Source organism: Periplaneta americana, chromosome 3 (genome assembly GCF_040183065.1).
Source record: "Periplaneta americana isolate PAMFEO1 chromosome 3, P.americana_PAMFEO1_priV1, whole genome shotgun sequence".
NCBI classification, from domain to species: Eukaryota; Metazoa; Arthropoda; class Insecta; order Blattodea; family Blattidae; genus Periplaneta; species Periplaneta americana.
This window is the reverse complement of record NC_091119.1, coordinates 194,280,125-194,297,891: the sequence shown is the minus strand read 5'-3', so window position 1 is coordinate 194,297,891 and position 17,767 is coordinate 194,280,125. Positions and strand designations below refer to the sequence as shown.

At 37.6% G+C, this 17,767-nt stretch overlaps 1 protein-coding gene across 2 annotated transcripts in view; it reads right to left on the bottom strand.

Annotated features, from left to right (window-relative positions):
* Positions 1-17,767, bottom strand: part of LOC138696927 (atrial natriuretic peptide receptor 1) — a 125,410-nt gene that overhangs the window by 41,222 nt on the left and 66,421 nt on the right. For both annotated transcript variants that reach the window (XM_069822421.1, XM_069822422.1), the window contains exons 5-9: positions 13,229-13,348; positions 11,863-11,972; positions 10,149-10,337; positions 8,402-8,537; positions 1,505-1,741 (exon numbers count right to left, since the gene is read on the bottom strand). In XM_069822421.1, coding sequence (XP_069678522.1) covers positions 1,505-1,741; positions 8,402-8,537; positions 10,149-10,337; positions 11,863-11,972; positions 13,229-13,348 — 792 coding nt within the window. The remainder of the gene's footprint in view (positions 1-1,504; positions 1,742-8,401; positions 8,538-10,148; positions 10,338-11,862; positions 11,973-13,228; positions 13,349-17,767) is intronic.

Here is a 17,767-nt window from a genome sequence, read left to right as displayed (position 1 = left end):
TTATACAGTGACTTTTCGCCAGATGACACTGAAATCAAGTTAAAATGACAGCTTAAAACAACACAAACACAAAGCAACTGAAATAGAAAATATGGCACATGAATTAAAAAAACAAAATACATAATGTTAAAGCACATTTAAAGCACAGTAAGCCAATCTTTGGAACCGAATCCTTTCGTGTGTTGTTGCTTATTTTATGATACCGCAGTGTGGAAGAAAACTTAATGCTTTCTTCCACACCAATAATAGCCTATAATCATGTTGTTATGAGGAAAGGGTAACTAACTTCTTTCCCTACGCCCAACCATTAGTGATATTTTTTTTTTTTTTAATTTCCATAAAAAATAATGTGCAAAACACTGCGTAATTACATTTTAAAGAACTTCACAATAGTCCATCGCGTTTTGTTAAGTTACTTTCTGTTTCGGACTATGGAATTCAGAGGGTAGAGAATTGAAAACAAAAGAGGCCTTCCTTCCAAATTGCGTCTTAAAGATATTTAAAGAAAAACGTCCACGAAGGAAAAACATGTTAAGACTTTTGGTTCCTCTGAGTTGAAGAATTCATACCTGAATGTAGTAATTTTCCTTCCGTTCTGCACAATTCTTGTCATACACATTACGATAATATACAAACTACTTTATTTTTTATTTATCTCGATAGAAATAACGAGCAATATTTAAAAATACTTCCGTTATTAATTTAAACATATTTGAGAAATACAGTAATGTTCTCGCCTTTCGTATTAAGAAAGGTATTTTTACAAGGTAAACCAAGTAAAATATCAGTTTTGTATTTTATGTTGTCTTTTCGTTAGAGTTTCACCTCATTGTACAGTATAATATTAAAATGATGTTCGGTTTTAACATAGTCATTTGTCTATTCAACTCTAGAATATTACGTATGTGTAAGATTTTCATAAATTATTTATTGTTTAAATTGTTTTTAAATATCTTAATAACAAATGGAAAAATGATTTCAAAACGTTATGAAACAAACTGGAACATATTTCTAAGTCATTAAATATTTATTGCAGTTAATTGGGAAAACAATTTTTTTTTAAATTTTATTGGGTTATTTTACGACGCTGTATCAACATCTGGGTTATTTAGCGTCTGAATGATATGAAGGTGATAATGCCGGTGAAATGAGTCCGGGGTCCAGCACCGAAAGTTACCCAGCATTTGCTCGTATTGGGTTGAGGGAAAACCCCGGAAAAAACCTCAACCAGGCAACTTGCCCCGACCGGGATTCGAACCCGGGCCACCTAGTTTCGCGGCCAGACGCGCTGACCGTTACTCCACAGGTGTGGACTGGGAAAACAATTTAAAGAACATAATTTAGAATATGATTCAGCGTTTTTCCGCTAATTTCATGTTATCGCTTTAGGTAAGACAACAAAGTGGAGATAGCTATTCGATATGGAGTATCTGCCTGCTTAGCTTCCATATAGAAGGCAGTAAAAGAATTGAAAAAGCTCAGAAATATATTTGACTAAGAATACCATTGCTGTGGCACGCTGGATCGTTTCCCATGAATCCACAGGGTGGCACATCAGGAGGTGGTCCTTCCATGCTTCCAGGCCAGTGGATAGTCTTGTCCTTAACGGGTGTATAGTTGCGGGACAATCCATAGTAATGTGCTACCACCTCAAATCTGCCCGTGATAGGGTCCAAGTCCAACACGGAGTAATCTGCGTCCCGGTCACCGTTGTCGTCAATTCTGACATGCCCTGTTATTCCTGTTAGTCACAAGAACTCACAATCAAGTTATACAAAACCTTCTTAAACACTTTTGTAATATTGATGTCTTGCCAGAAGAAATGAGCACAACACCTGAAAAGAAAAATAAAGTTTAAACACTTTTAGAATGTTGAAGTTTTTCTAGAGGAAATGGATTCAACACTTAGAACGAAAGAAAATTTAGAATGTTGAAGTCCTGCCAGAAGAATGGGACACAGCACTTAGAATGAAAAAGAAAATTGAAACACTTTTAGAATATTGAAGTCTTTCGAGAAGAAATAGGCGCAACACTTAGAATGAAAAGGGATATACAAACACTTTTAGAATATTGAAGTCTTGCCAGAAGAATGGGACGCAACACTTAGAATGAAAAAGGAAATACAAACACTTTTAAAATGATGAAGTCTTGCCAGAAGAATGGGACGCAATACTTAGAATGAAAAAGGAAATACAAACACTTTTAAAATGTTGAAGTCTTGCCAGAAGAATGGGACGCAACACTTAGAATGAAAAAGGAAATACAAACACTTTTAAAGTGTTGAAGTCTTGCCAGAAGAATGGGACGCAACACTTAGAATGAAAAAGGAAATACAAACACTTTTAAAATGTTGAAGTCTTGCCAGAAGAATGGGACGCAATACTTAGAATGAAAAAGGAAATACAAACACTTTTAAAATGTTGAAGTCTTGCCAGAAGAATAGGACGCAACACTTAGAATGAAAAAGGAAATACAAACACTTCTAGAATGTTGAAGTCTTGCCAGAAGAATGGGACGCAACACTTAGAATGAAAAAGGAAATACAAACACTTCTAGAATGTTGAAGTCTTGCCAGAAGAATGGGACGCAACACATAGAATGAAAAAGGAAATACAAACACTTTTAAAATGTTGAAGTCTTGCCAGAAGAATGGGACGCAACACTTAGAATGAAAAAGGAAATACAAACACTTCTAGAATGTTGAAGTCTTGCCAGAAGAATGGGACGCAACACATAGAATGAAAAAGGAAATACAAACACTTCTAGAATGTTGAAGTCTTGCCAGAAGAATGGGACGCAACACTTAGAATGAAAAAGGAAATACAAACACTTTTAAAATGTTGAAGTCTTGCCAGAAGAATGGGACGCAACACTTAGAATGAAAAAGGAAATACAAACACTTTTAAAATGTTGAAGTCTTGCCAGAAGAATGGGACGCAACACTTAGAATGAAAAAGGAAATACAAACACTTTTAAAATGTTGAAGTCTTGCCAGAAGAATGGGACGCAACACTTAGAATGAAAAAGGAAATACAAACACTTTTAAAATGTTGAAGTCTTGCCAGAAGAATGGGACGCAACACTTAGAATGAAAAAGGAAATACAAACACTTTTAAAATGTTGAAGTCTTGCCAGAAGAATGGGACGCAACACTTAGAATGAAAAAGGAAATACAAACACTTTTAAAATGTTGAAGTCTTGCCAGAAGAATGGGACGCAACACTTAGAATGAAAAAGGAAATACAAACACTTTTAAAATGTTGAAGTCTTGCCAGAAGAATGGGACGCAATACTTAGAATGAAAAAGGAAATACAAACACTTTTAAAATGTTGAAGTCTTGCCAGAAGAATGGGACGCAACACTTAGAATGAAAAAGGAAATACAAACACTTTTAAAATGTTGAAGTCTTGCCAGAAGAATGGGACGCAACACTTAGAATGAAAAAGGAAATACAAACACTTTTAAAATGTTGAAGTCTTGCCAGAAGAATGGGACGCAACACTTAGAATGAAAAAGGAAATACAAACACTTTTAAAATGTTGAAGTCTTGCCAGAAGAATGGGACGCAACACTTAGAATGAAAAAGGAAATACAAACACTTTTAAAATGTTGAAGTCTTGCCAGAAGAATGGGACGCAACACTTAGAATGAAAAAGGAAATACAAACACTTTTAAAATGTTGAAGTCTTGCCAGAAGAATGGGACGCAACACTTAGAATGAAAAAGGAAATACAAACACTTTTAAAATGTTGAAGTCTTGCCAGAAGAATGGGACGCAATACTTAGAATGAAAAAGGAAATACAAACACTTTTAAAATGTTGAAGTCTTGCCAGAAGAATGGGACGCAACACTTAGAATGAAAAAGGAAATACAAACACTTTTAAAATGTTGAAGTCTTGCCAGAAGAATGGGACGCAACACTTAGAATGAAAAAGGAAATACAAACACTTTTAAAATGTTGAAGTCTTGCCAGAAGAATGGGACGCAATACTTAGAATGAAAAAGGAAATACAAACACTTTTAAAATGTTGAAGTCTTGCCAGAAGAATGGGACGCAACACTTAGAATGAAAAAGGAAATACAAACACTTCTAGAATGTTGAAGTCTTGCCAGAAGAATGGGACGCAACACTTAGAATGAAAAAGGAAATACAAACACTTTTAAAATGTTGAAGTCTTGCCAGAAGAAATGGACACAGCACTGAGGATGAAAAAGAAAGTTTAAACACTTTTAGAATATTGAAGTTTCGCCAGAGAAAATGAGCACAACACTTAGATTGGGGAAACAGTTTAAACACTCTTAGAATGTTAAATACTTTTCAGAAGAAGTGGAAACATAGCTTAGAACAGAAAATGAAATAACACATTTATAATGACCGTTTGGCGAGTGTTTGAACTTATAGGCATCGGTCATTTAAACGTGAGGCGTTTATGCTCGAGAGTCAAAATGAATAAAAATATGTTTACTTAAATTTCAGCATCTGACATGAGTTGCTTAACAAGGGGAGTGAGTTACATCACACTTTCCTGACGTCACTTGCTTAGCAACTGGTCAGCGTGAAACGTTTATCCTCGAGTGTTAAATGAATACAATGTTAAGAAAATTTCATCTGACGTTGCTTAGCAACTGCAATAAGTTACGTCACAGTATTCTAACGTCACGTAGCAACGGATCATACTTTTATAGGTATTATTGTGTTTCTGAGAGGGAAAGATTTACTTTTTTTGCATGAATTATACTTTTTATTTCTCTTATCTTACACTCATACTAACTAATTCCGATGAAACACAATTCCATTGTAAATATTCTACAGATGTATGGTATATATTCAACGAGAGAAAAATGTTTATTAATAATGCAATAAATAAATAATATATGTTTTACCGATACTAGTTGGACTCAAGCCTCTCTCTCAATTAAATTCGGTGTTGTGGACATTCGGAAACTTTCTGACGTTTGTATATACTTCGCACGAAAACATGACGACCTTCCCTCATCCCCTTCACCAGTTAACTGCAGGCACGCGCAAGGGATAAACCCTTACCCGAGTTGCCAATTCTTGAAGTCATTGTGATTTGCTGACGTTTTTCAAACTGTGTTCCGTGAAACCGCGATTTTCAGAAATATACCTTGTAAATATACCTTAATATACCTTAATTTATAATTACTAAAACAAAATTGGTATAAAAATGAGCAAACTGATTTTAAAAACACTTTATATTTGTATTTTCACTAACATGTTTTGCCTAAATAAACAAAAAAATGCAGACTTCTATAATAAGTCTTAAATTCTCATGTTATTGAAGTTCCAGAATTTTATACTTAATTAAGAATGTTGCGCTGGTAAAATTTTCTGAAACTGTGATCATTGAATAGTTATAGAATTTATAGTACAAAAGAGTAAAGTTAGATTTTATCAGCTTCGCCTTGGGTGATAATTTCCACGAACGCATAAAATCTGTTTACTCTAGTATGCTATACAATATTTTATTCATTACTGGTATGTAAATTTAATTTTAAATTGTAGGGCTTTTCTTTGTACTGTGTTGTTGGCGAAGAAGTTCATATATATTCATTTTACTATTGCTAATATGTTGGTTGTCATGTAGAGTGATTTAAAAACATTTAATTCACTGCTGTAAGTCAGAAAACTTTTAAGCACTGCTGTGAATAATGTCATTATTTAGGTTGCTAAGGACGGTGTTACTGTTGGCGATATCTCTTTCGCGTAATGTTCACATACTGTTCGGCGAAGTAAATCACGTATAAAATCGTCTTCTTACCGAATTCTGTTTTAATTTGTTTATTTTCTCTTTACTTGGTGAACCGTAATTCTTAATTTCTATGCCCATATATTCAACTCCGCTGGTTGCGTCCGATGTTAAGTGATTAAGATTTATACTTATTAAACAGCCTGAACTTTCGATTACTTTATGGATAGAATTTCTAACGTTAGACACAATTTTAACACTTTGTTTTCTTAGCTACGCTCCTCTGCAAATAAGATATTCTGTTTTCTTCGGCGGTGTTATTTGTTGTTTTTGTCGTGATGGTCCTGGATCTTCAGGTGTATCAGGAGGCCTGGCTGCGGATCATCTGCTCCAACAATCATTAATCATGGCCGGAATAAATTAGACATATTGAGGCGCACAACGGTATAAAACAACACGTCGACAAAGACACTGAGAATGGGTGAAACCCAACAGGTAGAGGCAATGACTACTAGATTTGGCAATGCTGGGCTCTATTGTATTTCTGCCACGCGGCTAGGGGTTGAGTAGAGGATGGGGGTTTATGAGAGATTACCAATTCCAAGAAGAGAGGCCGTCATGTTTCCGAGCCAAGTATACCTGCTTTTCTTTCTTCTGCCTTTGGAGTTTTCCGTTGCATCAAATCGCTCTTTCCTTTATACAGTGATGCAGCTGAAATCTGTCATGTGCGTGATGCTCTGACTAGTTGGTATACTTCCTCACAAACCACTCATCCTCCTGCCCATCCTGAATTTCAAAAACAGTGGGACGTTATCTGCTCCCAAAAAATTTTAGATAAACTCCTTTCTTCTTTCAAATCCGAACAAGACATTGCACGTCTCCTAGCTCTTCAAGAGAGTGAGTCTGGAGCTTGTACACGCATTACCTTCTCCTCACATCGGCACTCTAATAGATAGAACATCCTTTAAAATCGCAATAGCTTTACGTCTTGGTTGTAAACTCTGCCAGCCACACCAATGTATTTGCGGAGGAATTGCTGATATTTACGGCCATCATGCACTCAGCTGTGCGAGGAGCAAGGGTCGCATTACATACATCACTCAATGATATCATTAAAAGGTCTCTGACTTCTTGTGGCATCCCGTCTCTTTTGGAACCACCAGGTATTAGTCGCGTGGATGGTAAACGGCGCGATGGTCTCACCTTAATTCCATGGTCTAGAGGAAAATCTTTAATTTGGGACTCCACTTGCGTTGACACTCTAGCTCCATCTCACTTGCCGAATTCCTCCAGACGCGCAGCATCTGCTGCTGAATTAGCCGTGACAAAAAAAAGTCAATAAGTATGCTCATCTTTTAGACAATTATATCTTTATCCCCTTTGCTGTGGAGACCTTCGATCCTTGGAGTCATGACGCTAAAGTTTTGGTATATCAAATCGGCAAAATTTTGATCTCCATTACCGGTGATCGTCGTTGCACTACTTATTTGCGTCAACGTTTAAGTATTGCAATTCAACGCGGAATGAGCGTTTTGGGTACACTTCCCGAGTCCAGCCCTTTGGATGAACTATTTTTCTTGTAAAATTTATTTAGTATAGATAGATATTTTTAGAAGTATTTTTTTTTTTCATTACTAGATAATATTTTATACAAAAAATTATACTGGGTGTTCAGTTCAAAATGTGTCTTGGCTCGCTGTATGCCGTCATGTGGCTAGCTGATGAGCCTAGAGAATTCAATCTTCCTACACTTCCGCAGCTCAGGTGTATAATCTAAGAGGCAGAGAAGTTGGCTAGCAAGTACGGCGTTCATTCTGAAGATTACGTGCCGATACGTACGGTAACGCCGGTAGTGGCAGGAATGTGAACTGTTTGGAAATACGTACTGTCGGAATATGGGGAGAGGGTTAAGACGATTACTTACGTATTTGTTGACATTAACTTCGACGGTCAACATGGACACGGAGCATTTGATTTGTGTTGTGGAATGTTACCGTACGCAACCGATGATAACAAATACCCTGCGTACGACTTGCCGGCGCAAAACACAGTTCGAAAGAGGTTATGGTAGCACACAGACCGTACAGACCGCCATCTGTTGCTACGACGTTCAAGTTATACCGTACACGTTCTCAAGTTCAGATTGAAGAACGCCTTAAATAATAGGCAACTTCTCTAACATATAAAATGAAACTCGCTTTAAATCGGTGACCCAACAACAGTGACGTCATGACACACTTTGAAATGAACACCCAGTATTTAGATGTCGTTCTATCTTACATTTATGTCAAATGTACAAGTATTATATTATATATTATATACTTTAATAGTCACCATCAAACTCTGCGTTGCATTCTACCGTTCTTTCTCAATACAATCAGCATTTATTCAAGAGCATAAATAAATTCTATTAAATTTATTTCACTCTTCATCATATTCACAATTCTTATAAATAAGAACCAATTCTTAAAAATCGAAATATCACAATAATGTCCAATCCCAGCATAAACATTTCACGTAATTATAGGGACACTATGCGGCACCTGTCTTTTTTTTATTTTTATTTATTTATTTTTATTTTTATTTTTATTCTTTTCTTTTTTGCTTTCGGAAGTGTACATCATTATATTTTATAGATAACTAAATACACCAAGGCATATAATATAATTGTTAAAAACATTATCTTACCGTGAAAGTTGCGATTCCACATACGTCGCGTGATAGCAGTTCCATTGCGTATGTCATCCCCTTCTGAGAGAGTTTCATTCAAAGCCATACCAAGTAAAATAACACCATCATAAAAAGCCCCAACGAAAAAGTTCACCTACAAAAAAAAAACATATTTAATGAAATGAAGCAGACAATGAAGATCAGCATCAAACTTTAGGGTATTCCACTGTATACACTGTATTAGAATTTAATATCTCCATATGTTCTAGGAGACTATACGATGAAACAGACATTTTTCTGAACACAGTCACAGTGACATCACAGTTTACTGTAGTACAGCCGTGACGAAAATGTGATCGTGCTCCGAGCCACTGTGTAATCTGCAACGTGCATAGCACCTATGGAGAGAGGCGGACACCCGAAGGGGAAGTGAAGCAACTGTCTGACTTATTAACGGATTTTCATTTTCCTTACGTCAAGCACTTAAATATAATTTCATACAGTATAAGGTTACAAACTAATATTTAGTACGTGTAACGAAGAAAGAAATGAACAAGAAAACATAGGACACATTATCACAACCTAAAATTAACTATCTTCAGAATGTCTTTGCGACAGAGTTTCAAAATCAGGAATTACGTCACTTACTGCCAGTCGTAGTTGATCACGAAGGTATTTGTCTGTCAGTCGTGATCTAAATTTGGTTTTTACTATTTTCATTGTTGAAAATAATTTTTCACAAACGTAAGTTGTAGCGAACATGGCTTCAACAGAGCAAGCGAAAGAACGAAGCTTCGGATATTTATTTTTGGCAAACATTTGAAAATTCAACATTTGTCAAGTCCTTACATCTATCTTTCATTTAACATCACATTGTAAATCTGTGAAGGTCTAACCGCATTATTCGTACATCTGCTGAAAAAGGATCGACGTACAGAGATAATAATAATAATAATAATAATAATAATAATAATAATAATAATAATAATAATAACAACAACAACACTTAATCTTTTAATATGCCGTTTTATGTTATACAACCGTTTTCCTCGTAATACTTGTGAACAATTAATATTCTCATCACATTGGCAGCAAAAAAAAAATGCGTCCTCCCATCCTACTTGAAACTTTCGTTTTTGTAGAGGTACATGGTTCCAAGAGAGACATTGCGACGATACGCCACTCGCAGGTCAGAGACAAATACAAATGGAAAGGAATTTGACTCCAGTGAGTGAGAGGGTGGGAGTTGGGGGAGGTAGGAAGCAAGAGAAATGCAGAGCTATCATTGCGAGCCACAATGTGCTCGCGAGTCATATTTTCGCCACGGCTGCTGTAGTACATACAGTCACGAAGCTTGAGGTAATTTTTGCATTTCTCGCGATACAATGCTCCAAGCGGTTAGCAACTTTAAAAGTGATATAGTTATTATTACGTAACTATATTATTATTATTATTATTATTATTATTATTATTATTATTATTATTATTATTATTATTATTATTATATTAGTGTTTTAAAGCAGAGGACCAGAGAGTTGCATGGAACAACAACAACATCAACAACAAAATAAAAATAGTAAATGAACGGAGGTCAGGCTTAAGAAGATAATTTAGCGAAAGTACAATAAAATTGCGAAATATTATCTTTATCTTCACATTTTATATCCGTGACACGGCAGAGTAAAGATTTACATTATTATTTATTATTCAGTTGAGATATTTCCACAATTAAAACAAAAGTAAAATATAAAGTAGGCCTATTTACCTCTTCTCCTTCAGAAAATGTGTAATTGTAGTCCCTTTGTGCCAACTGTCGCACTTTAACAGCAAATTCTTGAAACTTTGGGCTTGTCGGTGTGAGCAAAGACACACGCAGAAGTGCTTCATACGCCTTCTTAGCTGTTTGGTCGTTGGAGTCTCCAGCTTGCCAGTCATGATCGCTCCAATAAGGTCCCTATTAAATAACATTTTGTACAGGGTGTTAAAAAGCATTCAGTATTTTGGCAGGTATTCATCGAAACAAGAGAAAAAAAGTCTAATAAACATTGGTCCCAAAATGAATATCTTCCCGAAATATGAGTACTTGTTCGTCAATATCATAGGAGATGCTTAATGTGATTTTAATTCTAAAATTTCATTAATTCATTCCTAATATCACTTATATCTCGGAAGATATTAATTTTATAACCCATGTTCATTAGATTTTTTTCTTGTTTTGATTAATATTACCACCTCTCAGAATATTGAATGCTCTATTTTAGTGGAAAAGGAACTTAGACAAAATTTAATTAATGTAATAAAGTCCGAGAGTACTAAATAATGTAAGATAATTTGTGAAGTATATACACAGGTTGTAACTTTAATAATGACAACTATTTATTACGGATATACAAGTGATACATCTGTGAAACTTCTACAGTCCTTCAATGTAGTAACCAGCATTGTCTACAACTCGTTGCCAGCGATGTGGAAGTCGTAGTATCCCTGTAGCAGCTCCTGTACTGTTGATGTTTCTGATGGACCGCCCTACTGCCTGCAGAATATCGGGAACAGTCCGGAATCGAACGTCACGAAGTGGTTCCTTCATCTTTGGGATTAAGTCATAATCACAGGGACTTAAGTTCGGTGAATGTGGTGGGTTTTTATTTTAGTAGGTTATTTTACGACGCTTTATCAACATCTTAGGTTATTTAGCGTCTGAATGAGATGAAGGTGATAATGCCGGTGAAATGAGTCCGGGGGTCAGCACTGAAAGTTACCTAGCATTTGCTCATATTGAGTTGAGGGAAAACCTAGGAAAAAACATCAAAGGTAACTTTCCCCGACCGGAAATCGAACCCGGGCCACCTGGTTTCGCGGCTAGACGCGCTAACCGTTACTCCACAGGTGTGGACGAATGTGTTGGATGGAAAAACACTTTCCACCCCCAGCGACTGTACAAATCAGCTACAGAGTGTGTCTGTCGTCGATCGTTGTCTAATGACCCGGACGACCCGGCCGAGCCATGTTTTCCACGCGGTCACGTCCTTCGTTGAAGGTTCGAACCCACCTCGCCACAGTCCTGTGTGGTAACGCCGTCTCACCACATGCCTCAACAAGACCGTCATGACATTGTCGTGCTGTATGACTTCGGGCAGATTGAATTTTCAGCCAAGATCGCTGTTCCTGCTTTGTAAATATGGCGAAACATAACTGCTTAGAGCTGTAACTAACAGGAGACTAACTTCAACTCTCCACAGCGCATGCGCTGTGAATCGGACGGAAGAATCCTTTTAGGGGGAAGGAGGGCAGAAATAGACTAACATGTGGTAGAAGTGACAACAATTAACTCCGTCTCGTTTCGCTTTTACAGCAATGTTGCCCCTATTAAAGTTACATCCCACGTATTCAAAATCGTAAGTTCAAATATAAATTAGATTTAAAAATCTGAACAGAACACATTTTACAAAATCTATTCCATATTGTTTGCTAGTTATTACCTGAAATATCTCCACGTCCAAGAAAGTCCATTCACCACGCGTCATCCCAAGAGCATATGCAGCCAGCATGAACTTGCGTACAAGAACACCACGTACACTCAGGATCAGCACTGCGAAAACATCTCGCCATTAGCCTATCCATGTAGGTATATTAGTAGTAGAAAAGTGAAATAAATAAAATGCAGTAATTAAACATTTAACACTGATATTAAAATAAAAATAAATATAACGAATGAATAAAAGTCAACTTTAGATATTTTTTGTAAACCCAAAATAAAATGTCAGATGCGTTTCCAATTCACTGTGGGCTAAAGCAAGGAGGTGCACTATCACCTTTACTTTTTAACTTTTCTCTAGAATATACCATTAGGAAAGTCCAGGATAACAGAGAGGGTTTGGAATTGAACGGGTTACATCAGCTGCTTGTCTATGCTGATGACGTGAATATGTCAGGAGAAAATCCACAAACGATTAGGGAAAACACGGGAGTTTTACTGGAAGCAAGTAAAGAGATAGGTTTGGAAGTAAATCCCGAAAAGACAAAGTATATGATTATGTCTCGTGACCAGAATATTGTACGAAATGGAAATATAAAAATTGGAAATTTATCCTTTGAAGAGGTGGAGAAGTTCAAATATCTTGGAGTAACAGTAACAAATGTAAATGATACTCGGGAGAAAATTAAACACAGAATAAATATGGGAAATGCCTGTTATTATTCGGTTGAGAAGCTTTTATCATCTAGTCTGCTGTCAAAAAATCTGAAAGTTAGAATTTATAAAATAGTTACATTGCCGGTTGTTCTTTATGGTTGTGAAACTTGGACTCTCACTTTGAGAGAGGAACATAGGTTAAGGGTGTTTGAGAATAAGATGCTTAGGAAAATATTTGGGGCTATAAGGGATGACGTTACAGGAGAATGGAGAAAGTTACACAACACAGAACTGCACGCATTGTATTCTTCACCTGACATAATTAGGAACATTAAATCCAGACGTTTGAGTTGGGCAGGACATGTAGCACGTATGGGCGAATCCCGAAATGCATATAGAGTGTTAGTTGGGAGGCCGGAGGGGAAAAAGACCTTTCGAGAGGCCGAGACGTAGATGGGAAGATAATATTAAAATGGATTTGAGGGAGGTGGGATATGATGATAGAGAATGGATTAATCTTGCTCAGGATAGGGACCAATGGCGGGCTTATGTGACGGCGGAAATGAACCTCCGGGTTCCTTAAAAGCCAGTAAGTAAGTAAGTAAGTAAGTAAGTAAGTAAGTAAGTAAGTAAATAAGTAAACACAAAATAAAAATCTGTAGGCCTCTATGAACTTAGAATTGTAGACGTATTTGTAAAGAGTTCTGGCATACCCCTGCAGTACATGCTGGCGTCCTTGAGGTAGTGGTCGTAATGCTCTTCATCATTGCCGTCCAACTCGCGCACGAACCTCAGCAGTCCCTGCTTCCTCAGCCCGTGCTCCAGATTCTTCCCTGTAACACTCAGGAACAGTGGTGTGCAATTTAGATGGAGTCAGAGAACTGCGTACTATGAGCAAGGACTGGCTACAGCAAGCAAATGCATACAGCGAGTACTCATTGACATGGCTGCATACATTAACGATGCTTGTGTGCTCTTCTATTGTATTTTCTAATTCGTTATTTTGAGATATTGGATGGATTACTCGTGAGGCTACTAAGTCAGGACATAATGGAATAGGGTGGCCAGTTCCTTTCCCCCTCCATTGCATACATCGCTGACTAGTAATATATTACACTAATCAGACTTCAGGTGTATACAAACAATTGAACAGTCTGATCCGAAAACTTTCTCAGTACATTTTGATCATTTTTATGATTAGACAAGGGTGCGGTCTTTCCCCTCTGTTGTTTATTATATATATATGAACCATATTTTATACATTTGGAGGCAAAGTCATCATGCTGGAATTCAAATTAATCGAAACACAGTTCTCGATACACTAATGTTTGCCGACGATCAGATTATTATCGCTAAAACAGAGGATGCTTTGCAAAGAGCCATTTATAATTTGCAAATAATCGCCTTTGATTTCAATATGGAAATCTCAAAAGAGAAAACAAAAGTCATGGCATTTTCGGGAGAGAACCCAATTCCAAGTAAGATCATGATAAATAATACTTTAATTGAACGTGTTAATTCATTTAACTATTTGGGTTATAACCTCTCTTACATCACTGATGAAGATATGTCAAACAAAATATCTACATTTATAAAAATCACTGGCGTCATTAACGCCGTCTTCAAATCCTCCCATGTTCAGAAACATACAAGGCTAAAGGTATATAAAACACTAGCTCGACCGGTCCTCACTTACGGTAGCGAGGCATGGACAATCAGAAAAGCTGATGAGTAAAGGCTGACGACAGCGGAAATGAGGTTCATGAGACGAACAGCGGGATGCTCCTTGCTGGAACACCGTAAAAATGTGGATATATTGCAGGAACTCAAAATGGATCCTATAGTTAATTTTGTTCAACAATATCGACTTCAGTGGAAAAAACATGTCGACAGGATGGATCGCACTAGATGGCCTAAACAGATTCTTACTTATGTACCAAGAGGAAAGAGGAAATTGGGAAGACCACGAAAGCGCTGGCATGAGACCGTAACAGATCCTATAGGGTCTAATACGTGAGGGATATGGTGATGATACATGTATAGTGCGTTCATAGCTCGGCTGGACCGTTCCACGGCGGCCTTGGACTGGGTTAAGATTGGCGCGCCTGCCGCCATATAGCGCTGTAGCTACCGCTGACGCGCCAGTCAGTCGAGTTGGATCTGTCGTGAGGGAAAGACGTCTGTGCGCGTGTTGTGAGTAAAATTGTGTTGTCTCGTGATGATAAAGTGTCTATTAATAATGGTTGAGTACACTTTAGAACAAAGTATTCTTCTCTATGATTCGTATGTGAAATACTCTTCTGCAAGAAGGTGTCGAAGAGAATTTCACCATCGGTTTGCAGATGTTCGAATTCCTAGGAGGTCAACTATTCATGTCCTTGTCAATAAAGTCAGACGTACAGGGTCATTTTTGAACAAGAAACGTGTTCAACAAAGCCGTGTACTGACAGAAGAGAAGCTTGATGAAGTAGGGGCCGGTTAGCACTCACCCCGCAAATAACTGCGACGTTTAGCATAAGACGTTAACATTTCCAAGACGTCAGCTTTTATGGCAACGAAACTTCTGAAACTTAAGCCGTACAGGGTAACTGTAGTTCATGCTTTACAACCACGAGATCCTGTAATTAGGGTTAATTATTGCAATTGGTTTGTGCAGTCCGTTCATAATGGCGACGTCGACCCACTTTTAACGGTCTTCACTGATGAAGCGTGGTTTCATCTTCACGGTCACGTTTCTACTCAGAACAATAGATACTGGGCTACCGAAAGTCTCCACATTATTCATAAAGCTCCTCACCACATTGCAAAGGCTGGGGTTTTGTGTGCAGTGAGTGCGAGTAGAGTTATCGGTTCCATATTGTTCGACAACAACAGTTGATTTACACGTTTATGTAACTTCAATTTTGAATAATTTTTTTCTGCAACTAGCAAGAAATGAACGATTGAGTGGCTGGGTTCAGCAGGACTCAGCTACAGCGCACACCGCTGCGAATTCTATGCATGAATTGCGAAGTGTGTTTGGTGACACAATAATTAGTCGAGGATTGCGGCCACCTCGTTCCCCTGACCTATCTCCATGCGATTTTTATTTATGGGGAACGTTAAAGAATAAAATGTACTCATCAAATCCGCACACGTTACAAGAATTGAAGGACAAAATCACGAGACAAATACAGGCAATCAGTCAACATGAACTTTTGCGAGTGAACCAGAATTGTTTTCGGAGAAATAGGAAATATGTTCGAGTTGAAGGTCATCACTTTCAACATCTGTTGTGATGCAGGTAAGCCTAATGTTAGTAGAGTAGTTATAGCCCCCTCGCTCTAATTTCCGGCAGCCAATCGCGTTGCAGGTCGGCTACATTTAAACGTGTGCGTCTTGTGATTCGCTGATGAAGACGATATTCATTTCTTAAGGCTCGATAAATACTTAATGTAATCGCCCGCCATTTTGGCTCTTTCGTTGGCGTTCGCAGAAAGCACACGAAGACGTTATTTGCCGCTCAATTATTTGCTCAATTACAGTGCGTTTGATTTATTATCATAGGAGCTACGACATGATAGTGTTTAACGGTGTGGCAAATAGATTCCTCGTATGGTAGCTCGGCAACGAAAGAACAAATATGGCGAACGATACTACCTATCTAGACTTTATAGAGCCTAGACTTCCTAAGACGTAAGCAAAGAGGAGGAGTCACGCCGGGAATAATAGCGTCGCGACTATAGTGTTCCGTCCCATGACTTGCCGGTCGTTTATGTGTAACTCTGGCGGCAGGGGCGCCAATCTTCTTCCAGTCCAAGGCCGCCGCAGAACGGTCCGGCCGAGCTACGAACGCACTGTGTATGCTTTTTTTAGACCTCTATCATATTTTAAGCTTGTTTTCTTCCAACGCCAATCCAACGCGAAAGTTCGTAATATTGCCAGTCAAACTCAAAGTCCGATCATAAATGATTAACGTTTCTGCAACTGGCCATAAAGTTAGAACCGAGCTGAGCTGGTCTAATCTGTCCCACGGCCGGGGACATATTGTCTTCAGAGGTAAGTAAGACCCGTTGCCTTGTACTAACTCTCCTGTGGATTTAGATAGGGTGGGCCCAGGTTAAATAAACGGTAGTACTGTGTGCGTGTCGGCCTGGGTGGCGCAGTCGGTAGAGTGCTGGCCTTCTGTACCCGAGGTTGCGGGTTCGATGCCGGTCCAAGTCGATGGCATATAAGTGGCGCTCATGTCAGTAGAATTACTGACATGTCAAAGAACTCCTGCGGGAAAAAATGTCGGCACTCCGTCGACACTGATATATGATATAACCTCAGCAGCGTCTTTAAATAAAACATGATTTGTAATTTTACTGCGTGCGTGCGTAGATGTTGTGGGGCAAGTAAATGCGCCGCAGTGTGATACCTTTTTGCTCATATTTCAATTCATTTATTGTATTCCGTAGATCTTACTTTAGCATTGAAGCCCTAAGATGTGGAACAAGTAAAAAATTGACAAGATTACAATTTTTGGCGAGATGAAATGAGGTGATAGAATGTTAGAAAATGAACTGATGAAACCAGAGTGCTGCATTGGAGTTAAATCGCTCGCTTGAACTCGGTCGAGTGTCGCACCCTCGAGTGACATACGATCGGTCGTGATATGCTCGTAATAAATAAAAGCACAGTACAAGGTCATCTCACCGACATGTCTTATCTTGTATGGAAGGCGACAGATAAGATACACATATGTTTCGCTTACAGGGTAAAAATAAGGCTTTATTTTCTGCGTTTATGACAAACGTTAATGGAACAGTCAATGGAACGTACCAAAACAGGAACATGAAGTTATAAATAAAATAGTGTGAAAAACTTCGACATACAGTTATTATTGCTAATTAATAATTATTCAATATTTGATTTACCACATATATAATATGATAGGTCCATACATAGTGTTCCGCCTATATACTGCGACAATGTAGAAACGTTTTACAAAATATTATTGATATAGCAGTAGATTAATAACAATATTAGTACAGAGATAATGTCACAGAAAATATAATAAAACGAATAATCATGCTGCACAGCTGTTACAGACGCAAAGATTGATACACTAATTATTATTATTATTATTATTATTATTATTATTATTATTATTATTATTATTATTATTATTATTACTACTACTACTACTACTACTACTACTACTACTACTACTACTACTACTACTAGAAAACTTGTTACAGTTCTTGCATTATCGTGATTGTGTTCTCCGT